At 42.3% G+C, this 25,788-nt stretch overlaps 3 protein-coding genes across 11 annotated transcripts in view; 2 read left to right on the top strand and 1 right to left on the bottom strand.

Annotated features, from left to right (window-relative positions):
- The window catches only part of PLEKHH1 (pleckstrin homology, MyTH4 and FERM domain containing H1), a 52,665-nt gene extending 47,597 nt beyond the window's left edge, over positions 1-5,068 (top strand). Inside the window, exons 26-29 of the mRNA XM_033851021.2 lie at positions 56-185; positions 1,727-1,813; positions 2,113-2,259; positions 3,188-5,068. Coding sequence (XP_033706912.1) covers positions 56-185; positions 1,727-1,813; positions 2,113-2,259; positions 3,188-3,349 — 526 coding nt within the window. The 3' untranslated portion in view covers positions 3,350-5,068. The remainder of the gene's footprint in view (positions 1-55; positions 186-1,726; positions 1,814-2,112; positions 2,260-3,187) is intronic.
- PIGH (phosphatidylinositol glycan anchor biosynthesis class H) lies at positions 179-13,306 on the bottom strand. 9 transcript variants are annotated; one of them, XM_073800329.1, is made up of 6 exons: positions 13,024-13,306; positions 8,799-8,965; positions 8,261-8,344; positions 5,988-6,076; positions 4,378-4,464; positions 179-761 (listed from the first exon to the last, which is right to left on the bottom strand). In XM_073800329.1, the coding sequence occupies exons 1-6, from the start codon at positions 13,295-13,297 to the stop codon at positions 689-691; spliced, it is 774 nt and encodes a 257-aa protein (XP_073656430.1). In that variant the 5' UTR covers positions 13,298-13,306; the 3' UTR covers positions 179-688. The 9 variants fall into 9 exon arrangements, with proteins under 9 accessions (XP_073656430.1, XP_073656431.1, XP_033706918.1 ...); XM_073800330.1 differs by having other exon boundaries at positions 8,261-8,308; XM_033851027.2 differs by having other exon boundaries at positions 8,261-8,308; positions 8,799-8,891; positions 13,024-13,301.
- Positions 13,307-13,399: 93 nt separating this feature from the next.
- The window catches only part of ARG2 (arginase 2), a 43,537-nt gene continuing 31,148 nt past the window's right edge, over positions 13,400-25,788 (top strand). The window contains exon 1 of the mRNA XM_033851023.2: positions 13,400-13,507. The gene's annotated coding sequence lies outside the window, so the exon portion shown is untranslated. The remainder of the gene's footprint in view (positions 13,508-25,788) is intronic.

Here is a 25,788-nt window from a genome sequence, read left to right as displayed (position 1 = left end):
ACCTCAGAGCTGCAACAGAAACATGGCACCATCTCTCTCCATCCGTCTAAACCAGGCACCTGGCAGATCAGCTGACCACAAAGTGGGCAGCACTGCAAGGCTGCTCCTCTCCTGAGTGCATCCGCATCTACCTGACAGTGGCCCGGAAATGGCCCCTCTTTGGTGCTAAGCTCTTTGCTGCTCAGGTAAGTGTGGGTGGTTTCCAGCCAAAGGAGTGGTTACCACACCCTCAGGAACTCCCTAAGTTTCTCCTGGATTCGGTCATGTTTTGAGCCAGTTCAGTCTGCAGCGCCCACCCGCAACCACTAGGGGTCACTATCTTTCCACCCATTTCTTGCCTACTCCAGCTTTCCCTGGTCCAGAGCAGTTGTGACTCATTGCTTCCGGGCCAGGGTTATTTCTGGGGGATCCTTAACTTTCCTTTATTGACTTCTTTCCCAATCCTACCTTTGAAAAAAAAGATAGGGTCAACTAATCCACAACAGAGTTCAGACTTGATATGATGTTCCTCTTGAGAATGTTTTTATTTTAAAAAAAGTTTGAAAGAACAACGTGTAACCTAAACAAATACATCTCTGCTGACCTGGTGCAGCCACAGAGGGATCTGACTACTCAGGCACCAGTTAATTTCTCCTGCTGGAAGGCCAGGTGGCTAAAAGTAATTTCAGATGGAACTTTTCTTCACTGGCTATCTGGTGTGCATGAAACTTTGTACGTAATCACAGTGTCCTATCCTCGAAGCTGGATCATGATCCTGTTCACTGAGGATACAGATTAGACAACAGACATTCACTCATTCATTCAACAAAGAATTGTTGAGCTCCTACTATATCTGAGGCATTGTGCTAGTTGTCTGAGGTGACAAGAGGTGAGCAAATCAGACACGTCCTCGCCTTCATGGAGCTTCCCATCTAGTGGGGGACGTACACACTAATCAAATTTTCACACATACACTCTCTCTTTCTAAATATATATATATATATAAAACACATATAATTTTTTTAGAAGCTGTCACAAGTGCCATGAAGGAAAAGTACAGGGGTGTTATAAAGGCATATAACATGGGGACCCACTTAGTCTGGAAGGTTGGGAGAAGCTCCTGAAAAAAGGGACATGTCCATCTCTCTCCCCAGCCTCCCCAGGGTAGGAGAGACAGGAAATCTAGATTGCCCTACTGCAGCCCTGGCAGTGAAAATTAGTCATTCTAGGACTTATCCACCAAATAGTCAGTTTTCTCCCTGGCAGGGCCTAAAGCCCTTGCATTACTGTCTTCCTAATTATTTTATAGTCCCTAGGAAATGGTTGAAGCAAGATGCAGCTTGCACTTAGGAGGGCCTGTGGGTGGAATGCTGTCAGTTTCTGAGAGCCAGGAAAAAACAGCCTGTTCTCCATGCCTGTAACAGAACAGCCAGGGCTGGCCTCTGTTCTGGAACAGGAACAAAGTGTACTGTGTTCTGTACCATGGCAGGATGGGCTATAGGTACTACAAGAAAGTGATACTCGGGGTTGTTAGTAGGTGGCCAGAGCCCCAAGCCAGGTGCCTCCTGCCACGAGCAGCCTGTTTACTCCCGCATGCTATACAAATACCATCTTCTATGTTTTCCAAAAGAAAAAAGTTGGAAATCACTGCCTAGCAGATCCCTAGATGTGCCTTCTTCCTCAGAAAGCTCTAGTGGTTCAGAATCCCTAGCTGTGGATGTCTGATGGGATTTTCCTGTTCCCCCAGCCTGCACAGCCGTCTTCCAAGGAGAACACTCTGGTGTGGATTGCGGTGAATGAGGACGGTGTCAGCATCCTGGACCACAACACCATGGTACGGGAGGATGAGGGCTGGCTTCCTGACCCCTCCTTCTCCTGACAGTATCTTTTCTTCTTCTCTCTGGACTCAAAGGGCTGAGCTAAGTGACCACGGTTTTCCTTCCCCCACCCCCTGCCCAAGTACTGCTGTCCTCTAGTCTAGACACAGCTTGTAGACATTCAAAATGTAGATCTCCAAAGTGTGACCACTTCGGACTTCTCCCTTCCTGGTCTGGAACAGACTGGGCACGCTGGCTCCTAGCTCAGGAGGCAGGTGGAAAGTTTTTCCAGAACTAACTGGATCTTTCCCCACAGCAAGTGCACGTCACTTATCCCTACTCTTCAGTGATGACCTTTGGTGGCTGCCGGGATGACTTCATGCTTGTGATTAGATCCACTTCAGACCAGAGCTCTGGAAAAGGCCACATTGAGAAGCTGATCTTCCGGATGGCTGCTCCCAAGGTGGGTCTGAAAGCTGCTAAAACATTTTACCCTGCTGTGGTCTGATGAGATGGGCTCGGAGCTTAGAAAGGAAACTGGGGTTATGACAGTACTCTAGAAGGGCCCTGCCCCAAATGAAACTATCATCAGTACCCCAGAGGGTTCAGGTGGCGTCTCTACGGTCACTGCTGAGCTGGCAGGTGGGGGGGCTGGCGGGAGAGGGAACTCACTCTGGTCCAGCTACTCTGCACTCCTCATGTTACCTTCCTCTGTTCTGTCAGCCACAGCACTGGACAGGCTTGAATGGGGGCCCTCTTGCTGCTGTCGTCCTTGCAGCAGGCCCAGTGTTCTCACCTTGCCTTGGGCTCTGCTGTCCCGGCACTAGTCACAAGTGGGACACTCTGAACATGCTCCCCCTTCCCTGGGGTCCTAGGAACTGTTCACTTTAAGGGCCTTGTTCCTACTCAGTACAGGAAATGTTGATGCAAAAAATAACAATTGCAGAGACTCTGGAACCAAAGTTCTGATTTATAGTTCCTGGCTCCCTTCTGAGCAACTGGAAACCCTGTTGTTTTAACCCTAAAGCTGGAGTTCGCCAAACCACCTCCTCCTTTCAATACTGTCCCTACCAAAGGAGAGGATATACAGAGCCTTTCCTCCAGGGAGGCTGCCTTGCCTTGTCTTGGAGACAGCCAGGGCGGAATGTTGGTCCTCCTGTCCTCAGGAGGTACTGGGCACCTCAGGACCTCCAGATGCCTATTTCACTAGGCCTCTGAGCCTCACAGGAACGATCCCCTTTGGACATTTCCTCCCAGGTGGGTATTTTAACTTAAGGGACAAACTGAAGCCCAGGAAGCTTATATAACCAGTGCAACAGCTAGTGAGTGAGAGAGCCAGGATTCAAGCCAAAGCCAGTGTTCAATTCCTTTGTTTCTCTTTCTCTCCTTAGATTGCAGAGGTGACCTTCATCATGGCCAGCTACATGAACCACTGCTCCACAACCGTGGACCCACCCCCCAACCCGCCTGCTGCCTGCCAGCCATGGGAACTGGATGGACGACAGTTCTTTGCTTCTGTTCCATGTGCTGCCAAGGGGCCAACGTTGCTGTGAATATTCCTCCTACCCCTTTCCCCACCACCACCTGGTGCCTCTGGGATTAGAGAGATGTATCCTCGGGTGCGATACTACTGTGATGGGTCTAACAGCCCCCTGCAGCCTGCCCCAGTTGTTCTGTGGAATGTGTGTTTCAGTGTCCATGCAGCCTTTACTCTCTAGGTGCCTTATAATGTTTCAGGGCCAACCTTTAAAAATGCAGACCCAGTATAAAAACCACTTTGTTTTCATAAGAATACTGAGCTCTGGATGCTGCCCAGTTCTAGACACAGATAGGGATGGCCCACTGTTACTGGTTACTGAGGGCATCAGTGCTGTAAGTCAGAATTTCCTGCACTGCTACTCTCAGGGAGACTAATATGTTTATGTTGTGTATGGTCCTCACACAGGGGTTTATACTTGAAGTTTTCCCGACATCCCTGAACAGGGAAGGACTAGAATTTCCAATTCACCTGAACTCCAACAAAAGCTTAGAACTCACTAAGACTGGACTTCCTTTCCCATATGGGAAAGGTGTTGGCAGGGCTGGAAAAAAAGGAGGAGACTCACCTTTCCCCTTCCCCTGGTGCGAACGAGGAGGCATTGGTGGTGCCCTTCTGGGGCAGCGGCACCTGTCTCTGCAGGACAAGGCGCTATTCGCCTGAGACTGAAGCTGTTCTCCCTCACACTGGACCGTCAGCCCAACTGGGTACAGGCAAGGGCAGGGGCTAGGTCCAACCTGACCTCTCCCTGTCTCATTTTAACAACTGGACAGGGCTCAGTGAAGGCTGTGCTTACTACTGTAGGAGAAGGTGGTCGTCGCTTGTCCCCCTGCTCTTTGAAAAACCAAGCAAATGCATTCTGCGTTTTGCTGCTCTGTGAGGCCACCAAAGATGAGTCAGAAACAGAAGACACCCCTGCAGGCCCATGGGCCTGGATTTGCTCCTTAAGACTTCTGGCGAACTTGCGCTGGGAATGTTTGAGGGCAGACGCACATATGCGTTATCTGTCCTAGCCTGAGAGCATCAGTTGAAAGTATCTTTCACCTTTTGTCTTCCTGACGATGCCAATATGCCCCCATCCCCGAGTGAGACCTTCTGTTGGATGCAGAGATGATCTTGTCTCCACCCTCCCTTAACAGGAAAAAAAAAAAAAAAAAGACGAAAGAGTTCATTTATACTCTGATTTTCCAACATTGAGGAAACTGAGTTTTATTTCATAGCTCTAAGGCAGTCTTATCATTTTTCGATAAAGTGCCAAACAAACTATATGGGTTTAGCAATAGCAGCCAAGAACCAAGCCTTTAACCCCAGCAAAGTGTGTGTGTGTTGCACACTGTGAAAACTGCAAGGCTGGAACTAGTTTATCTGAACACCTCAGCTGCTGTAAGCTTCCCCTCTCTCACCCATTAAACTGACAAGCATGATGAAAAAAGCAGCGCATCAGAGTGTCTACCTTTTTTAAACGAACTTGACCTTGCCAGGCTGGCAATTTCATAGCTGCCTCCCATTTCTGTTCCTGCCTTTCCCCCAGCATTTGGGATTTAGCTGAGACATTTCTACCTCGACCAAGTCACATGTCACATGTCCCACAGGCTCCTGAATAACCCCTCCAGGGCTGGTATAAAAGGCAGAAGTTACAGCTCTGGTTTTGTAATATCTTGAGTGTGTCTAAGGCAAATAAGGAATTATCATCTGGCCAGGAGTTAAAAAAAAAAAAAAAAATCCCAAAGAAAAAGTAAGCAAGAATGGAGCTGTGTTCATATTGAATTTGGGGGTCAAGCTATTTCCCCCGCCCTGTCTTCTTCCCAACCCTTCAGGAATCCTCCCTTAGTTTATTAATTTTATATAAAAGAAACTGCCTTATAAACAAAGGCTTCTACAGTATGTATGTTTATCCTTCTTTAACATGTCTGGAAACCAAAGTCAAATTTCTGTCTGGCCTTTTATCTCACCCCTCTTGGCAAAAGAAGTTTTTGAAACCATAGACAATGCTGAGTAACAAGAGTATTAATGTGCTAGACACCCGTGACTGAAATGCCATGATTGTGTTTGTCAATAAAAAGCAGCTGTCTGAACCAAGCAATTGTGTATGTTTTGGAAGGAGATCTGTTTATTAAGAGAATCACCATAAATTAACCCTGTACAGAACACAGGAGCTAGGTGGACAGAGACTAGTCTTTTGTAGGACATTTCTTCCTACTGACCAGCCCCTGAAGGGCTTGCTTTTTCTCTTAGCTTTTATACAGGGGTACTGTGCAGTTGAAAATTATCTTTCTCAAGAGATCTGATGTCAGTTTCCCATTGTCTTGCTCTACAAATTTCAACAAAAAGTAAACTTGAACGTGCTTAGGAATATCACAAAGTGCTCTTCGTCAACATTACTCCTGACATACTGTTTCGAGGTCTCCCCTCAGGTGGTAAACAAAATCTTACAAGCGGAACACTAAAATACACATAAGTACTTTGCTCAACACCGCACAATAAGTTAGGCTTCCAGGCACCTGCTCTACGGCTCTGAGATCCACCGCATCCATACTGGTTCCTAGGACTGTGCCCACTTGATGGTTTAAAATACAGAAAATAAACCAGCCACTGTGGCTTAGGAGTCATCTCCTCTGGAAAACAATACTGGCCTTCTAAACGCTGGGACTCACGGGCTCGTTGATGTGGCTTTCTGGTGTGCCAGGATGTCCTGGCAGCTTCTGTACACTTCAATCAAGCAGTCCAGCCGGGGCTTGGCACTCTGAATTCCAAAGGGGAGAAATGCAGAAACAAGATGAATGTAAAGTGCTTAGTGGTATTGTGTCCATGTGCAACCTCAATCTCTCACCCACGACCAGGGAGTCTAAATGGTACAGATGTGGGCTTCAGAGAGGCAGAAGTTCAGGCCTCACAGCATTTTCCTAGGAGGAATCCCTAACCAGGCCCACATCCCAGCCTGTGAACTGTGGAAGCAGGAGCTCGAAAGACAGTTTTTAATCTAAATTTCATGACCTCCACCTAAGACAAAGCAAGAAGAGTAACAAGGACAGACCCTCTTGGGAAGTATCACAAGCTGCGAAACAGTTCCCAGAGACAGGAAGGGCAGTTTAATATGTAAATATTGAAAATTATTTTGTATAATGAAATATAATACAACCAAATGAAAAGCCACAGAATGGGAAAAATGTATGGGGAAAGCATATTTCATAACAGTTTGCTACCCAAAATATATAAATTGTTACAATGCATAATCACTATCTAGTATCTACTTGACTAATAGAGGAGATGGATAGTTTAAAACAGAAAATACTGATAGGTAGCACTTACAAGGAAATATGAAAAGTCTCTTTGTCATTTAAAGAGACACAAATTTAATAACTCTAAATTCCTTTCCCTACATACTAAACTAAAAAATAGCTAAACCCACTGTTAGCCAAGACTACAGGAAAACAAGTACAAATTCACAAAAGTATGGTAAGGTTGTCCAATCTCTGGAGCCAAATCTCAAACATGATTAAAATCTATGAAACTATTCATAAGCTTTAATAAAATAATTTTGAACTATAATGCAAAAGAATTTTAGCTTAGCTTCCTTAAATCCTTTGAAAAAGGAAGGGCAGTGAGGCAGAGTTAACTGCATACGTAAATACTTTACATACCTATAAAATAATTGATTATAATCATGTTTGTATAAGTTTTGTGTTTTTTAAAAATTTTTTAACATCTTTATTGGAGTATAATTGCTGTACAATGGTGTGTTAGTTTCTGCTTTATAACAAAGTGAATCAGTTATACATGTACATATGTCCCCATATCTCTTCCCTCTTGTGTCTCCCTCCCTCCCACCCTCCCTATCCCACCCCTCTAGGTGGTCACAAAGCACTGAGCTGATCTCCCTGTGCCATGCGGCTGCTTCCCTCTAGCTCTCTATTTTACATTTGGTAGTGTATATATGTCCATGCCACTCTCTCACTTTGTCCCAGCTTACCCTTCCCCCTCCCCGTATCCTCAAGTCCATTCTCTAGTAGGTCTGCGTCTTTGTATAAGTGTTTTTTTGTAAGAAAAAAACAAAAAATAATCTGAACATGATTTCAAAAGCTAGTAAATGAGGTAGCTAAATAAACTGATATTTGACATGATATAATTATTTTAAATAATAAGTATAATGGCCTTTGTAAATGCATGAAAATATGTATATTAAAAAAGCAAGGGGGCTTCCCTGGTGGCGCAGTGGTTGAGAATCTGCCTGCCAACGCAAGGGACACGGGTTTGAGCCCTGGCCCGGGAAGATCCCACATGCCGCGGAGCAACTAAGCCCATGTGCCACAGCTACTGAGCCTGAGCTCTAGAGCCTGCAAGCCACAACTACTGAGCCCACGTGCCACAACTACTGAAGCCTGCGCGCCTAGAGCCCGTGCTCCGCAACAAGAGAAGCCACGACAATGAGAAGCCGACGCACCACAATGAAGAGTAGCCCCCGCTCACCGCAACTAGAGAAAGCCCGCGCACAGCAACAAAGACCCAACTCAGCCATAAATAAATAAATAGATAGATAAATAAATGTATATATATAAAAAAACAAGACACAAAATAGTGTATAAAAGTCTGTATAGATCAATAGCATCTATGTAAAATCGCATATTGGCAGACTAACGGAGTCAAAGCAGATGAATGATGACCTACAGGCAGAAGTTGCTATATATATGTTTTTATCTCTAAAATTCGTATAAATTCATAATATTTCTGAAAGCCTTATTTGCCTCAGAAAGGAATTTCTGAAATAACTAAAATCCTAATTCTCAGTAAAAATACCCCTCAGGTATCCTCAAATACTCTTGACAACAGAAGTTCACATTCCTACTGAACATAAGAAGCCGTGGATATGCAGAGAGGAGGGGAAAGGTAGAGGATTTCTTTGCAGAAGAAACAAGTATTCTATGCTCACCTGGAAGAGAGGTACTACTTGGGATATCCCATGTGGTTCCATTGGATCCTTCAATAAAATGCAGAGGTAGTAAATCACCTTCTGCTGTAAGAAAATAAACCAAATAGCAGAGATCTAAGTAAAATTCAGTTTTCTTTCTCAAGGGAAGGCTTAAAACTTTTTCATACACTTGAAAAAGAATGCATTTGAAGTGAGGGAGAAGTATATTCTCATTCTTTAGATTAAAAAAGACAAAACAACAACAAGCAGAGATGACTTTGAAGCAGGGCTAGAAAATAAAGATGAATGCTGACTCCCTATCCATAAAAACCTATAGTATCTCTTTAAAAATAAAGGACATATGTTTTCAATACAAGTTTCACTTTTATGGCTTAAGGACATGTCAGCCAAAAAGAAAACACTACAGGTACTGGAACAGAGAGCCCTCAAGTTTAATTCTGTGACATCAGTTACTTTACGCATTAAGACTCAGCTTAGATCCAGGCATACCCCATGCGCTGCCTCATCCAGAGAGGCCTGTAATGACTTAAGTACTTACCATGTAAATAGCCTCATTAATGACAACATCGTTCACCTGGCCCATCTCAATGAAGGTGGTGCTTTCTTTGCCTGAGGCGTAGGATGAGGTCATCTGGATGCCAAGGGAATCAATGATTAACAGGGTCTCGTGATCAATCTTCACAAAATGGAGGTAACCAAGCAGGCCTAAGAGAGTGATGAAGATGGCAGCAGAGAGGATCATGCTGTTCTGAAGAGAGCCAGACACAGGCGGTAAGGTTACCAAGTGGTCCTCCACATATAGCTCTGCTATTTAATACGTCAACTCCAGGCACTGTGGAAAAAAGCCTTTGTTCTGTTGTGAGGTGAACAGATGGGAAGAACATGCACCGAGGAAGAGGAAACTACTTTTACTTGGGCTCTGTAGTGCTACGAAAGCATATGATAAAATACATCCAGACAACAAATGGATAGGTCTCGGGAGGTGAACCTCCATCAGCAAAATACGCATCACACCGCTTTCAGAGATTTTTCTTCCAAAATTGCAACTTAAGGACTCAGATCTTTTCTTCTCATGCTCCATCAGTAAGATATGTAGGAAAATCGCAGACTGGAGAGTAATAAAATGCTTAGCACAGTGTAGCAGATAATACTCAACAGCCGCTCCTCCTTCCTAATAGAAGTTGGAGGGAATCATGATTGGTTCCCACTCCTGCCAATGATTGGTTCAGAAATGGACCTATGACACAACTCTAGCCAATGAGATGTGAGGGGAAGTCGGCTGGAGGGGTTTCTGGAAAACTAAGTCCATCTCAAAAAAGAGATCTAAGGAAGAGAAGGCCCCTTCATCCTGAGGTTTTGATGCCTGAAAACCAACTACGTGGCCTCTGCCAAACCATGTGGAAAGCTAGGCTGAGGACAGGTAGAGTACATCAAGGGTGGAAGAGCAGTAAGATGAAAAAAGTAAAATCAACAGAGCCTCTTAAGCCCTCTAGAGCCCTCCTTCGTCCTGACTTCTTGTTTTGTTAAATAATAAAGATCTTACTATTTAGGGCTCTTTTAGTTGTTTTGGGTTGTGACTGACTAATGTGTTAAGGTTGACTGACTAGATGAAATGACTGATGTGTTAAGGGCCCCCAAAATGGTATTTACTTCTTTGATTCTAAGACACATCTACAATCTTTTAACATTTCTGAAGTTGAAGTGTGTCTTTCCATCAAGGTATGTTGCTTTCATGTGGCACTGTTTTCCCTTTTTTTTCCAAAAAGCTATTTAGAAGGATGACACAGAAAAAAAATCATCGATGATCTAGAATCAAGAGACTCACTAATTTATGACTGTCATTCCTTGAGCATAGGAAGTGTTTTATTAATTTTTGTTACTGACAAGATACTCTCTTTGACCTAACTCTAGTCAAGCTCTTCTAAGTGCTGGACCTTGGTGTCCATTCTTGTTGGGCCTGCATTGTTCAACAAGTTGTAGCAAGAATGTTGCTGAGTTTAAAGAAGACCCTCACCCTTGGTATCTAATCACCGTGGCCTGCCTTCAGCCAGAATCCTGTCAAATCAATTTACCCAGAATCCCCCTTTACCCCTGATGTTTCTTTTTAGTAATTTTCCATCCACTGACCCCTGACCCTGCTCCTTAGCTATACATTTCCACTGGTCCCTGCTATATTTAGAATTGAGCCCAATTCAATACTTAAGTCTCTTTTCTCCCATTGCAACAGTTTCTGAATAAAATCTGTGTTTACTGCTTTAACTACTGACCAGCTCTGGTTTTCCTTGAAGGTACCTTTCGACTTCTTTCTACATAACACATAGTTAACTGTTAGATCAGGAGTCTGAAAACTATTTGGGCCTGTGATATGTGTTTGTCTGGTCCACCTTAAGCTAAGAATGTTTTTTACATTTTTTAAAGGGTTGATAAAAAGAGAGAAAAAGAAACAGAAGAATCTGAGACGGAGACCTGAAAGCCTAAAATATTTACTATTCGACCTTTTAAAAAGAAGTTTGCTGACCGCTGTGCTAGGAAATTATTTGTTGATTAACAAATAAAGGATGGAGAAATCTATGTGCTGGGTCTCTGATGACCCAGAAATATCTACTTTGAGCTAATTAAATGTCTAGTATCTAGTACAGTGTCTTGTACATCGTGTGAACTGAATAAGCATTATGGAAGAATAGAGAGATAAAATTCAGTTCTGGCCCTTACAGATTTATTAGAGGCAAGATTAACATATATAAAATCCTTTTGGAGAATACTATGATTCTGACTTAGAAGTGACTAAGACAGGATTAAAAGAGAGAGAGAGAAAGCCAGAAAGAGAGACATTAAAGCACACAGGAATATCCTATGAAGACTTCCAAGGAAGCAGGATTTAACTGGTGCAGAGGAGGTGGTGGTTATTGACAAATATACTTAGCTGAGAAAAGGAAGGGGGAAGGACATTCCAGGTTGGAATAAGTAAGGTAAAAACCTAGAATTCTAATAGAACTGTGAATTCAAAAACTGGGAGGAAAGAAGGGATGAAGAACAGTATATACTTAGGGGATTTGATCCATATCAGCTTTTCTATAAAGTAATCCCTGCCCCAAACTTCATTACCCCTGCATTTTCTATACTTCATTTTTCTTTCTGAAATTCTATCTGACAGTTCAATATTCGTTTTGGGTTGAAGTTTAGCCACATGTTTTAATGAATTCCTTCATCAGATTTCTTCTCATCCTAGCTGAGATTCAGTAATTAGTAGTTTTGAATAGGAGGAAAGATAAGAAATTTTGGTACACAGAGCCCTTAAGAAGTGTTGCAGTGGAGTTTAAAGGAAGATAAGGTTACCGAGCCCTGGACATTTGTTGAGGGTAAGTGGGATATACCAGGATGAGAGAGGTGAGTACAAAAGGGAGCTGGCGTAAACACAAACCTCTATTTAAAAATTTTGCCTAAGCAAGCCCCCTGCAATGAGGAGACATCATAGTATAGTGGGAAAAAAATGGTTTCAGAGTCAGACAGCCCTGGGTTTGAAGCCCCCGTACGCCATTTACTAGCTTTATCACTTCGGATAAGTTATTACTCTTTCTGAGTCTTGGTTTTCTTCTAAGGTTGAGATGAGGCATTCAGTAAAGCAGTTGGCACTCAGTGGGCATTTAATAAATACCTGTTCCCTCCTCCTCACATGACTACCTGACCAGAGCTCAGGCTAGTATTGATATTCAACTATTTTATATATGAAATCTTTCTGGGGGGAGGAGGAAGGACTGTCTTGGCAACTTAACCATTTTGACTGACTTATGAACAAACTTTTAGATACAATTTGGTACAAATTAGGGCATATATTTTGCATATATCTACACTACTAAATTACCATGCTCTGAAATATGCTCTGATGGCAAAAAAAAGCAAATGGATGCAGTATCGAAAACAATACCCAAATTATAGAAATAAATAGCCTTGCTGTATTTCAGCTCTGGTCAGACCACTCCTGAAATAATATAGTCCACACAGGACACTAAATATGAAACTAAATTCATCCTGAAAAGGGCAATTAGGATGATTCCTTTTATTTTAGGGCTGTCACAATGCTACTACATGTGACCCTCACAATGCTGTGAAGCTGGTGTGGCAGATATTAATTCCATTTTAGAGGTGTAAAAACTGAGGCTCAGAAAATAGGAATGAGTCTGGAAATTGAGCACAGAAACCACTCCTCTCCGTAATTTCACAATTCTTTAGAAAATACTTGAAGTTGGGGAAGGGATTTGGGGGGGGGTTAGATTGCCTTGAAAAAGAGAGATTAGGAAGAACTATCAAACAATTAACTTGCACACAATTCTTGTGATTTATGGTGGCAAAGACAGTTTCTAGAAGACTGTAAAAGGTATTGTTAGCAGTGATTCCTCTGAGGGGTGAAAGTTATGGATGAGGACCTTGGAACTGAATTACTATGAGCATGTACTACGGAGAGTACATGGAAGTTAAAGTTTTAGGCTGTCCTGCAAGGACTGGATGTATGCTGGGTGGAACCACGGAGCAGAGCAGCGACCCAGGAGGGGGATAAAGTACAGGAGCACAAACTTCACTAAACGTAAGGAAGAGAGCTGTCCAGCAGCGGAATGGCGTCCCCAGAACCAGCGAGTTTCCGCCCTCCAGGCCCCACGATCGCAGGAGGGTCCGGCGAGAGGTCTGGGCTCGACCCTAAGGCCCCAATGACCCTTCGAAACCCGAGACCCCGACTCAGATCGCGGGAAGAGGCCGGCAGGCCTTACCTCGCAGAGTGTGAAGAGTCCGTAGGCCGCTAGCCACACGCTGCAGGTGACAGCGGTGAGCGAACGCAGGGTGATCCGAGGGCAGCTGAGGCAGAACTCCAGGCAGGAAGGGGAGTAGAAGCGGCGCTGCAGAGCCAGGCGGCCGCCACAAATATCTGAGAAGCTCTGCTCGTCCTCCATGGCCGGCTCGCCCACACCAGGCCGGGCCGCGCCGCTCTAGCGCGCCCTCCAGCGTCCTCTCGCCGGCTCTGGACTCACTTCCCCGCATCGGCATTGGCCACGCCCCGCCCCAGGCTGCGCGCAGCCGCAGTTTCGCGCCGACAGCCCCCAAGGCTCTCTGGGTTTTCCACGCCCGGACCTCCAGAGATTTGTGGGGGGGGCCAACGTCTGAGCGGACAGGTTAAAACCGCTATTAACGTGCTTTCGCTCTACAAACTGAGTTTGATTTCCAAGCCAGAGTACGCCCCAAGGAGGCAGTCCGCAGGTATTCGTTCATTTCACTCATTCATTCATTCATTCTTTGATTCCGGTGCCAGCTAGTTTTAAGTGCAGGGGCTGCTTGGGGACTTTCAATGGGCAAGTAAGGAAAGTCTCTGGGGAAAGACATCAGAGCCCCAAGGATAAGGAGCCAAGACTGGTCTCGGGATGCTCTGGAGGAGGAAATTGCTGGGAAGGAGGACCAGGAAAGACAAAGCCCCCGAGGCTGGAACAAGTTTGGCTTATTGGAGGAATCAAAAGGTCAGAGAGGCCGACGCATGGGGAATGCAGTTGGAAGTTGGGGAGGTAGGTAGGGGCCAGATCCAGGAGGGTCTTGTAGGGCCCGTAGGGAGTTTGGATTTCACTGTCTAGTTTTCTCTCCCAGACCACTGTGCAGAGCATTGAGAAGGCAGACAAGTCCTGGCTGGGAGGGTTAGCAAGAGGGGAAGATGCAGAAGGTATGGATGGATAATAAAATTACTAAACTCATGACTACTAGTGACCTGTGGGTTCCCCTTTTTCTTTTTACTTGGGATGTGGCCCAAGAGTGCCTGTGTGGCCCGTTAAAAGAGTTATGGTGCTTCAGCCCTGAGGCAGCATCGTGTATGAAAGAATTTGTGTATAAAGATAAATGGCATAAAGGCCTCACCAACTTTGTGTTCCGATGAAAGTCAGGTTCAGCTTCTCCATCTTCATCCAGGATTTTGTTTTCCTTTTTTTACTTTTCCTAAAGGATTTTCTTCAAGCATTGTTGTTTTTCCAATTTTATTTTTATACCCTGAATCTTACCAAGCAATACACCCCTTTTTGTTTTTGTAAATATCATGCAAAAGTGATGTTTGCTTATTGTGGAAAATATGAAAAATACAGAAAAGAAGAAAATGTTTAAACCATCTGTATTTCCACTACTCCGAGATAAACAGGGTTGATGTTTTGGGGAAACCACCAGGCCTGGAGTTCTTAACTTGCACTTCACAGATAAAATCAGAGTTTCATCTTTAGTTTCATTAACTTATAATTGAAATTTAACATTTCTTTTGATTATGAATTAGGCAACAAACCAGTTAGTATTAGCAATACTTGTGATTTTTGTCACCGATAGAAACCACAGATATCTTTATCTCACAATAATTATCTCAAAATGTCATTTCCACTCATCACTACTTCAAAATTGCAGTAATTATTCGACCAACTACTAGATCTTCTAATTTAATGTGTCAATAGAGACACCTATTACCGTAAGACATTTTTTAAATATTTTGATAACAGTATTTTAATTCAGTTGGTTTTCTTTGAAATCCTATGTACTTTATTCATTTAAAAACATTATTGTGATAAGGGGTCCATTAGGTTTACCGGACTTACAGAGGATCTGTGGCACCAAAAAAAGTTAAGAACCTGTGCAGGCTCAGAAGTTTCACAACTCTAGAGTCATAGAAAGAAAAAAAGACACCTAAATATATTTAAAGTACTTAATTTTTTGAATATTAAATTATTATATTAAATACCACATTCTAGGGATACATAGTGTGGTAATAGAATTCTGAAGTCTTTATAATCACTTTGCTCTGTCAGATCACAGTGTCATGGTAACTCGATTACGCAGTTTGGCATCCCAGTAGAAATGGAAATCTATGTATTTGCTATTTACTTAGATGCCGCCTGGGATATGAAGCAGCAAGTTCTCATGCCCATGACCCTGTAAACACAGCAAGGAGTGATTCTTTCGTCTCTCAATGCTGGACTTCAGAGTATTCACAAGCCTCAAAAATTCGGTGGAAAATAACAGCAAGGAAGGGCAGGCTGATGAAAAGAACTTAGACTTAGCAATTGGCAAGGTTCTCCGAGGAGGTGTAATATCTTTTTGCAGGGTCATTAAAGGAGTCTCACAGCTAATTCCCTCATGAATTCAGTTGTGGAGAAGCAGAGAAAGGAAGCATGAGAAACATGTACTCTGTATTTGTCAAGGCAGGCTAACTGCTACTAAAAAAATGTCAGTGGCATAACACAATAAACGTTTGTTTATTGTCTGTCTACAGTTCCACTTAGGTGCTTGTGGTCAGATGACCCATCATTTCTGCCAAGTTGTGATTCAGAGACCCAGGCTCCTTCCATTTAGTGGCTTCACAATCCCTTGGGGCCTCCTCAGGGCCCCCTCCATTGGATCCTCTACATCTGGCTAACAGATGAGGGGCAAGCATGGAGGATCATGCATGGGAGGGTTTTAAGGCCAAGTCTTCAACCCGCATTCCATTGGCCAGAACTCATAAACATGGCTGTACCTAACTTCAAAGGAGGCCAGGAAACATGGTCTATCAGTATGCCCAGTGGGGAAAGAAAAATGATTGGTGAACAACTGGGCATACACTTTCCAAAGAGTTGTGACTACAGAACTAGGAAATATATTTGAATGCATTGAGCATTGTGGTGGCAATATACAGGATTAATCTGACCTACTTTTGATAAAATGGGTACTTATTTCAACTGCTGAAGTTTTTCTTGGAAGCTGAGTGTCTATGAATAGTAAGAAAAAAAATCTAGCCAAAGAATTCAGTTAACTTTTTATTTTTATGGCCCATGCTGGATTCTTAAAACCCTTCTCTAGAGCTTTCTTTTAGTACTTACACTTACAGATTGAGTAGTTTTTCTAAAAATACTGTCTTATACTGTAGTTTTTATTCCATTTACTTTTTTTATGATATAGCATTACTGATTATTGCTACTGTGTTAACTGAGAGTAGGTCTTCTATAGGACCACTTACTTGTAAAAGTAAAGGCCCATCTAAGTGAAAAGAAATTCCAAATAAATAGCCTTTTAAAAAGATAAATATTGCCAATTATACTTCAGTTTTTAAAAAGCCAACAAAAAGAACTAAAAAGCTTGTTGCAAGTTTGTGAAACTGATCAAGAAATAATTTACTTTGCATACAAAAGGTAAATATTACACATTTCATCTTGGTTAGAGTTCCATTTTGGCTTATCTATGTAGTGTGGATATACCTCTTTATGTAGCTTTTTTAGTGGTGGCTCTAGGTATTACATTATATATATGAAACTGTTTTTAAAAAAACTCAGTCTTCTCCTGTGTTTCTCCTTTATTCTCACCCTGCTACCACACTTATAACATGTCTGACACCAAATGTTGGCGGGAGCTGGGGGGTGGTGCGGGTCGCACACCAAGGACAATTATTCTCTGTGACACCAGCTTGGTATCCTACAATTTAACTCAATTCTGACACGGTCTACCTGGAGACAGTGTCAGATCCCACAAGTTAAGGGCTCAGTTCCATGAGACTGCTCCCCTCTTGGCTACAAGTCAGAGGTTCCCATGACCTCCTCTCCCTTGGATTCAATTATTTGCTAGAACAGCTCACAAAACTCAGGGAAACACGTTTACCAGTTTATTATCTAATAAAGGATATGATAAATGATACAGATGAATAGCCAGATGAAGAGATATAGAGGGCAAGGTCTGGGAGGGTCCTGAGTGCAGGAGTTTCTGTCCCCGTAGAGTAGGCATGCATCAACCTCCCAGTATGTGGAGGATTCACCAATCTGGACACTCTCCAAACCCCATACTTTTGGAATTTTTATAGAGGCTTCATCATGTAGGCATGATCAACCATTATGTCCATTTCCAGCCAGTCTTCCCTCTCTGGAGAATGGGGTGGGGGGATAGGAGGTGAAAATCCCAAGCTTCTAATCATGTCTTGGTCTTTCTGGTGATCAGCCGCCATCCAGGATCCCGCCAAGAGTCACCTCATTAGAACAGAAGACACTGCTGTCAACCAGGAAATCCCAAAGTGTTTAGGAACTTTGTGTCAGGAGCCAAGTCAAAGACCAAATATTAGAACAAAAGATGCTCTTCGTGCTCTTATCACTTAGGAAATTACAAGGATTTTAGGAGCTCTGTGCCAGGAACCAGGGGCACAGAGACCAATATATAAATAAATATATATATATATATATATATATATATATATATTTTCTATTACCTCACAACCACTATCACAGTCTACTGATATCAACATTTTACCAGTTCAAGTGAAGTGTAGAAAGCATTCCTCCCTCTACTCTTCCATATTTATAATTGTCTTAATATTTCCTCTACATTCATTGAGACCCACATCAGACAGTAGCATAATTTTCACTTCAACCATCAAATGTAACTTAGAAAACTTAAGAGGAGAAAGAAAGTCTATGTGTTTACTCATATTTTTGCTCTTTCCATTGTTCTTCCTTCTTGATGTTCTAAGATTCCTTCTTTCAGCATTTTCTTTTTGCTCAGAGAACTTCCTTTACCCATTCTCTTAAGGTAGGTCAGCTGGTGACAGATTCTTTTAGTTTTCCGTCATCTGACAATTTCTTGATTTCCCCTTCATTCCTGGAGAATGTTTTCACTGGATATACAATTCTGGGTTGACAGTTTTCTTTCAGCACTTGGAAAATTGTGCCGCTTCCTTCCGGCCTCCATGGTTTCTGATGGGAAATCTCTGTCACGTGAGTTATTTTTCCCCTTTAAGTAAGGTATTGTTTCTCCACCACTGCTTTCAAGATTTTTTGTCTTTAGTTTTCAGAAGTTTGACTATGATATATCTTGGCACGAATTTCTTTGGGTTAATCGTATTTTGCGTTTACTCACCTTCTTGCATATGTAAGTTTATGTCTTGCCAAATTTGGGAAACTTTCAGCCATTATTTCTTCACCTTTTTTTTTTTTTCCAGCCTCACCTTCTTTCTCCTCTCTTTCTGATCAAATGAAACGATTATTAGATTTTTTTGTTATAGTCCCAAGGTCCCTAAAGCTCTGTTCATTTTTTTTTCCAGTCTGTTTTCTCTCTGTTGGTCATATTGAGTGAATGCTATCTTCAAGTTCACTGATTCTTTCCTGTGTCCTTCCATTTTGTTGTTGAGTCCATACATTGAGTTTTTAATTTTAGTTATTATATTTTTCAGCTCTAAAATTTCCATGTGGTGATTTTTGATATCTTCTATTCTTTACTGAGACCCAATTTTTTCAGCTGTTTTAAATGTGTTTGTAATTGCTTGTTGAAGCATTTTTATTATGGCTACTTAAAATCCTGGTCAGATAATTCTAACAACTATGTCATCTTGGTATTGGCATCTGTTGATTGTCTATTGTCTTTCAAGTGGAGATTTTTCTGATGAATGACTTTAGCTAGAAACCTGAGCACTTTTAATATTATGAGATTTTGTATCTTATTTAAATCTTCTGTTATAGCAGGTCTCCACTTGAGATGGGCTGGGATCTGGGACCTGGGACCCTTTACTGGAGTGCTTGAACCTGGACAAATGTCCCCTCAAGCAACAGAATACAAAGCAACTATAAGGGACTAAAAATAACTGCATGCATGGGCAGTTGGGGCAATTATGAACAATAAGATACAGAAAAAACTCAAACCAACTGCCACTTCTAAGGTTCCAGGAGCAAAAGCTGGGTACTGTTTATGATCCCTTCACACAGCACCACCAAGAGTGTGGGCAGACCACCTAATCTACACCTCCTGCCCAACCCACGTACGTGCCCATTCTTACCCCTTTTAAGGACCCAAGCAGCTCCTCTTGTGGAGCGAGCATGGGCACCTGACTCTTGTTTTCACTCCCTCCTGCTGCAGCATGAGCCCCAATCAAGCCTTGCCTGGAATTCTTGTCTGGTCTCTTCTCAATATCTATTGATTAAAGAGTCCAGCGGCCCAGGTTGTTAACACACTGATGCTGCTCCAGCAGAGGTAGAAGGGCACCACCACATCACTAGGTAGGGGCAGCGTCCAGGTTCCCCACTTGGCCTCCATTGACACCTGGTGGGGAGGCGTTCCTTGTAACTTCTGGGTGGCTGTGGAAGTCCAGGCTTCCCACACGTTCTCCACTGACACCACAGGGTGGCACTAGCGGAAGCTATTACCACTCAGCCTTCTCTGATGTCGCCCCAGCAGCAGGGTGGGGCTCCTCTTTACAGCCTGGCGAAGGTGAAAGTCTAGATTACCCCCCTTGGCCTTTGTGGCAGGGATGATGATGGGGCTGCAGTTTTTTTCTGTAGTGTTGCACTGGAGTAAAGTAGTTATTGTCTAAAAGTTTTCTGTGTTGCTAGGCTGCTCTTTATTTTGTCTTTTGGCTAAAGAGAACAGGTTTCTGTAGCGCATTTCTTCAATTCCCTACAGAGGTTTCTGTAGGCCATCTTCTCCAGCATGCAGTCTGGGACATACGAGGGAAAAAGAAAACCCAGGGAACTCACCACTGTGTCCTTCTAGGGTCCCTAGTCAGCCTCCTTCTCTCCATCTTTCAGAGTCTTCTTTTGTTTGTTTCATATAAAATGTCCAAGGATTTTAGTTGTTCTTTTTTTTTTTTTTTTTTTTTTGCGGTACGCGAGCTTCTCACTGTTGTGGCCTCTCCCGTTGCGGAGCACAGGCTCCAGACGCGCAGGCTCAGCGGCCATGGCTCACGGGCCCAGCCGCTCCGCGGCATGTAGGATCTTCCTGGACCGGGGCACGAACCCGTGTCCCCTGCATCGGCAGGTGGACTCTCAACCACTGCGCCACCAGGGAAGCCCTTTAGCTGTTCTTAATGGGAAGGATAGGGAAAGGTATGTCTGCCCTGTGGACAAAGAATGTCACTTGACATTTCAGTAAACAAAGGATGTTGAGGCCATCAAGACATCAGTCACTGGGCTTCCCTGGTGGCGCAGTGGTTAAGAATCCACCTCCCAATGCCGGGGACACAGGTTTGAGCCCTGGTCCGGGAAGATCCCACATGCCATGGAGCAACTAAGCCCGTGAGTCACAACTACTGAGCCTGCATGCCACAACTACTGAAGCCCTCGCGCCTAGAGCCCGTGCTCTGCAACAAGACAAGCCACCGCAATGAGTAAGCCTACGCACCACAACGAAGAGTAGCCCCCGCTCGCCACAACTAGAGGAAGCCCACGCACAGCAACAAAGTCTTAATGCAGCCAAAAATAAATAAATTAAGTAAATTAATTTTTTAAGAAAAGACATCAGTCACTGCAGCTATGCCCCTAGTCGTGCACAGAGGGGAACTCAGGATGGAGGAAAAACTAGGGTACTGGCCCTAGGTAGTTAAAGTGCATATCAAAGGAATAATTTCATTAAGCCCAGACTCTTGCATCTTCCCATACATAGAAAAGTGCTAAATTCATTAACTTGAGATGCCTGGTTTTTCCTTAATTAGCAGTAATCTTTTTGTGTTCTGACTACTTGGGTTTTTTTGTTTTTGTTTGTTTGTTGCAAAAACTCCTATATATCCTGGCTCCTCCCTTACCTCTTTGGAGCAGTCCCTCAGAGCTTCTGAGAGGCTGTCTCCCAGGCTGAAGTCTTTAGTAAGCCAGCAAATAAAACATAATTCTCAACTTTTGGGTTGTGCATTTTTTTTCAGTAGACAACCCCATCTTTCAGAAGCAGAGTTTTCTTTATCTGTCCATATAAAACAATTTTTTATTGAGGGGTTATCATCCATGCAGTAAAATATAGTCTATGCCTTACTTTTTCATATTCTTAAATGGTGTCTTTTGATGAACAGAGGTTTTAATTGTAATGAAGTCTAAGTTAGCAATATTTTCCTTTATGGTTAGTGCTGTTGTATGTTTTGTTTAAGAAACTTTGCCTGCCTCAAGTTCATGAAAATATTCGATTCCTTTTTTTTCCCTAGAAGCTTTATTGTTTTACCTTTCATATTTATGCCTATGATCCATTTTTAATACTTTGTTTAATATGAGATTAGGGTCAAGGCTCTTTTTTTTTCCCCTACAACATTTGTCAAAAAGAACATCTTTTCTCCACTGATGGCAGTGGTGCCTTTATTGTAAACTAGGTGACAACCTCTGCATCGGTCTGTTTCCAGACTCTGTTATGTTCTGTTGCTCTCTTTTGTCTTTCCTTGTGCCAACATCAACCTGTCTTTATAGTAGGTTTTGATTTCTCATAGTGTTAAGTCTTCCAGCTTTGATATTTTACTTCAAGACTGTGTTGGCTGTTCTAGGTTCTTTGTATTTTCACCAGAAATCCTGCTTGGGTTGCATTGAGTCTGTCAATCAATTTAGCGAGAATTGACTTTTTTTTTTTAAACTGAGGTATAGTTGATTTACAATATGTAAGTTTCAGGTGTACAACTTAGTGATTCATGGTATTTCAAGATTATACTCCATTATAGTTATTATAAAGTATTGCCTATATTCCCTGTGCTGTACAACATATCCTCGTAGCTTATTTATTTTTAACATCTTATTGATGTTGTCTTCTAGCCCATGACCTGGTATATGTCACCATTTATTTAGGTCTTCTCTAGTTCCTCTCAGCAATCTCCTTGTGCATCTTTCATTACACTTATTTCTAGGTATTTGGTTTTTTTTTATACTCTTATAAATAATATATATTTTTAAAATTTTATTACCTGTCCATTTTTAATAAGATATGTTTATTATTTTCCCAACAACATCAAACTGAAATTTTATGAAAGAAAATACACCCATAATCATGTCACCTAAACAAATCTTCATTTCCCAAGCATTTAAGTCCTTTTGTTTTAATGTTTTTAATTGTTGAGAAGATGATGCAATACAGAAAATTTGTGGGGACTTCCCTGGTGGTCCAGTGGTTAAGAATCTTCCTTCCAATGCAGGGGACAGAGGTTCGATCCCTTTTTGGGGAACTAAGATCCCACATGCAGTGGGGCAACCAAGCCCGTGTGCCACAACTACTGAGCCTGTACGCTCTGGAGCCCACGCACCACAACTAGAGAGCCTGTGCGCTGCAACTACTGAGCCTGCGTGCTCTGGAGCCCATACGTCAAAACTAGAGAAGCCTGCGTGCCACAACGAAGAGCCCACGTGCTGCAAGTAAGACCCAATGCAGCCAAATAAATAAATAAATATTTTTTTAAAAAAGAAAAGAAAATGTGAATGAGAAAAAAATTACACAAGCCCTAAAGACCGTTCAGTTTTACATATTACTTTTCCATCATTTTCTTAGTTTCTGCACTTTTAAAAATTATTGTAGTGATAGTATATAAACCATTTTGTAATGTTAAAATATAAACTGAGGCATTTAAAAAATGTTAAGAGTTTATTTGAGAAAAAAATCAATTCAAATTGGGCAGCACCAAACCAGAAGTGGGTAAGAACTCTCATTCCACTGACAGGAGCTAGGGGAAAGACTTTTATAGAGAAAAGGTAGAAGCAAAGCAAGGAAATCATCTGATTAGCTTTAGCATAAGGTTGTAGTATTTGGAATGCCTGATTGGCCATTTGTGATTGGTTGCCCTTAAGTTTAGATTTCTTAACTTTGAGGCATTTATAGGTTTTGGTTTGCTTATGTAGGCAGCAAAGGTATTAGGATCACCTCAGTGTAATTAATTTAACAAAAATTAATGTTTTGGCAGACATTTTCCATATTTCTATAGATTTTATAAATACATTTGAAATAGCTACATAGTGTATATTTATAGCTGATTCACTTTGTTATAGAGCAGAAACTAACACACCATTGTAAAGCAATTATACTCCAATAAAGATGTTAAAAAGAGAAAGAAAAATAAAATAAAATAGCTACATAGTGTTCCAGCCTGTTAATCTACCATAATTTACTTCATATCACCCTCTTGTTTTCCCACCCAGTGAAAATGGCTAGTAACTATTTCATATAAGGAAGAATGATAGTGGAAAAAATAAACAACTAGAGAAGAAAGGAAAAATAGACACGTAGAAATAGAAGGAAACCTACAGAAACAGATACAGCACAGAAAGCAGAGGGTTTTTTTCTTGGAGTCATATCCCCATCTTGTGCCATTTTAGGATAGTAAAGCTTAATGTTTTCAATTTAAATCAACGAACCACTGGCTTTTTTGTGGGAGGTTTCTCTGCCCTTGAAATATCAAGAGACTTTATATCCTTGTACACTGAAGTTTTTCTTAATGGAATAAACCAAACGTGGGAAAGTTTAGTTAAAATGATGGATCTAGTTTGACGGACATAGGCTTGAGAAACAGGTTCAGTTAGATCATTATATTCTCAGCTCAGTTTCAAGTGATGGGTAGCAACGACTTCTTTAAGTGATTTTGATGAAGCCACAACTGTGTAGCCTAGGAAGTAAGTTACCTTCATGTGAATATGATTCTGAAGATTTAAAATGAAAAGTGAAAGAAGGCTGGTTAAAGACTTACCATTCAAAGTGTGGTAGGTAGACCAGCAGCATGGGCATCACCTAGGAGCTTGTGAGAAATGCAGATTCTTGGGTCTCACAGCAGACCTACTGAGCTTAACAAGAGTCTCAGGTGATTTGCTTGCACATTAAAGTCTGAGAAGCTCTGAAAGCTCTAACTCTTCATACTGCATTCTCTACCCTGACTGCATATTAGAGCCACCTGGGGAGGTTTTAAAACTGTTGCCTGGGTCCATCCCTGATAAATAATGGGTGGTAGCGGAGGGAGGATATGGACTTGAGTGTTTCTTAGAAAGGTCCATAGGTTCTTTTTTTTTTTTTTTTTTTTTTTTTTTTCGGTACGCGGGCCTCTCACTCCTGTGGCCTCTCCCATTGCGGAGCACAGGCTCTAGACGCGCAGGCCCAGCGGCCATGGCTCACGGGCCCAGCCACTCCGCGGCACGTGGGATCCTCCCGGACCGGGGCACGAACCCGCGTCCCCCGCACCGGCAGGCGGACTCCCAACCACTGCGCCACCAGGGAAGCCCCCATAGGTTCTTTTTAACAGCTGCCAGGCTTGAAAACTGTTGGAAGGAAACCTTTTCCTCTGTCATTTTAGGTTCAAGTGAGTGGGGGCTTGCGAAGTAACTGACAATAGATTAACAGGAGAAAAGAAAGTTGCTCAGTGATGAGTAACTCGCTGAATAGCCAAAGTAAAGCTATATACACCAGCTTAACAAAAGGAGAGGGGGTTAGGGCTTCATACTTCAAAGTATGGAAAGTTCTGTTGGGCTTTTTGACGCTAATAGGCAGCTGGTTCCCTTTTTGGTGTTAAAAGTCAGTCATTTCCCAATCAGGAAAATCCCTCAGTGGGGTGGGCTGGTGGGAGTCAACGGCAGCTGTACTTTCAGGAGGCTCTGATTAAGTTTCTTTTTTTTTAATGTTCTTTTTATGGCTGATAATCAGATATTATTAGTTTAAAGTAATTTTCATACTACCTTGGTGGGCTATTCATCTTTTCAGAACTATTACTCTAGTACCACCATTCTATTACTCTATATTATATGTATCAATATTACTCTAGTACCACCATGTTCCTCCTCGCCCAGGCTTAAAATCTCTCCTCTGTTTCCCTCCCTAATCTGTAGCTAAGTACCATCTATTCCAGTTGCGCAGTACTTTCAACATCTGTCCCTCATCTCCCTGACTGCACTAGTTAAACAAAGTTCTCCCCCATACATACTCTCTACCATATTACCTTATTTTTCACACGTATTTCATTTATCATGCATATCAGTACCTACAATTCTCTGTCTCAAGGAGAGCTTGGATTCTAACACTGTACCCCCAGATCCTAAAACACTATCTGACAAATAGTGGGCACCCAAATATTTATTGACTGTCTCCCTCCACTTCCATCACTCAAGTTCATGCCTCTTAGCTGAAATCACTATTCTCACCATTCCCCAGACACCCTACAGATTCCTCCTGGAAAATCCTTAAGGCTCGGCTTGAACGCCAATTGCATGAAATCTTCCCTGTCCCATATAAGAGTGGTAATTCCATCCTCAGAACTTTCAGAGCATAAAGAGACATGACTTCTTTTCAAAGACAGTTAAGATAAACAAGGTCCTCCTGGATAGCATAGGGAACTGTATTCAATATCTTGTAATAACCTATAATGGAAAAGAATACATATATATAACTGAATCACTTTGCTGTACACCAGAAACTAACACAATATTGTAAATTAATTATACTTCAATTTTAAAAGACACATGTCATTTAATATCTATTTATTCAATACAAATTTATTGAACACCCTTCATGTAGCACTGTGTTAAATGATAGTAAGATACCATTCAGGCTCTCAAACAAGCTGCTCTCCAGGAGAAAGAAATAATCCTCTAAATAGGCAATTGTAAATCAGAGGATTAAGTGAACCATGGGAGGGGTAATTAATACCCTTGATCTGACTTGGTTTTGGATTCTGCTTTTGACTCCTTACTCTGTGACCTTGAGCAAATGACTTAGCCTTACCAGGTCTTGGTTACCATATCGTAAATGGAGATAATACCAGTGCCTACCTCACTGCCTTGCGATGAGAATTTAATTAACAC

The sequence above is a fragment of the Tursiops truncatus genome, chromosome 2 (genome assembly GCF_011762595.2).
Source record: "Tursiops truncatus isolate mTurTru1 chromosome 2, mTurTru1.mat.Y, whole genome shotgun sequence".
In the NCBI taxonomy this organism is placed as follows: domain Eukaryota; kingdom Metazoa; phylum Chordata; class Mammalia; order Artiodactyla; family Delphinidae; genus Tursiops; species Tursiops truncatus.
The sequence above is the reverse complement of the archived record's forward strand: the minus strand, read 5'-3'. Positions and strand labels throughout refer to the sequence as shown.

What these genes read in the sequence shown, in the direction of transcription:
- PIGH (XM_073800329.1), bottom strand. Translation starts at nt 13,297, where the DNA reads ATGCCGATGCGGGGAAGTGAGTCCAGAGCCGGCGAGAGGACGCTGGAG. An exon ending in GACTCTTCACACTCTGCGAG is followed by an intron (nt 8,966 to 13,023) that starts GTAAGGCCTGCC and finishes TCACTCTCTTAG; the next exon opens with GCCTGCTTGGTTACCTCCAT. An exon ending in AAAGCCACATCAACGAGCCC is followed by an intron (nt 4,465 to 5,987) that starts GTGAGTCCCAGC and finishes TTTCCTGTTAAG; the next exon opens with GGAGGGTGGAGACAAGATCA.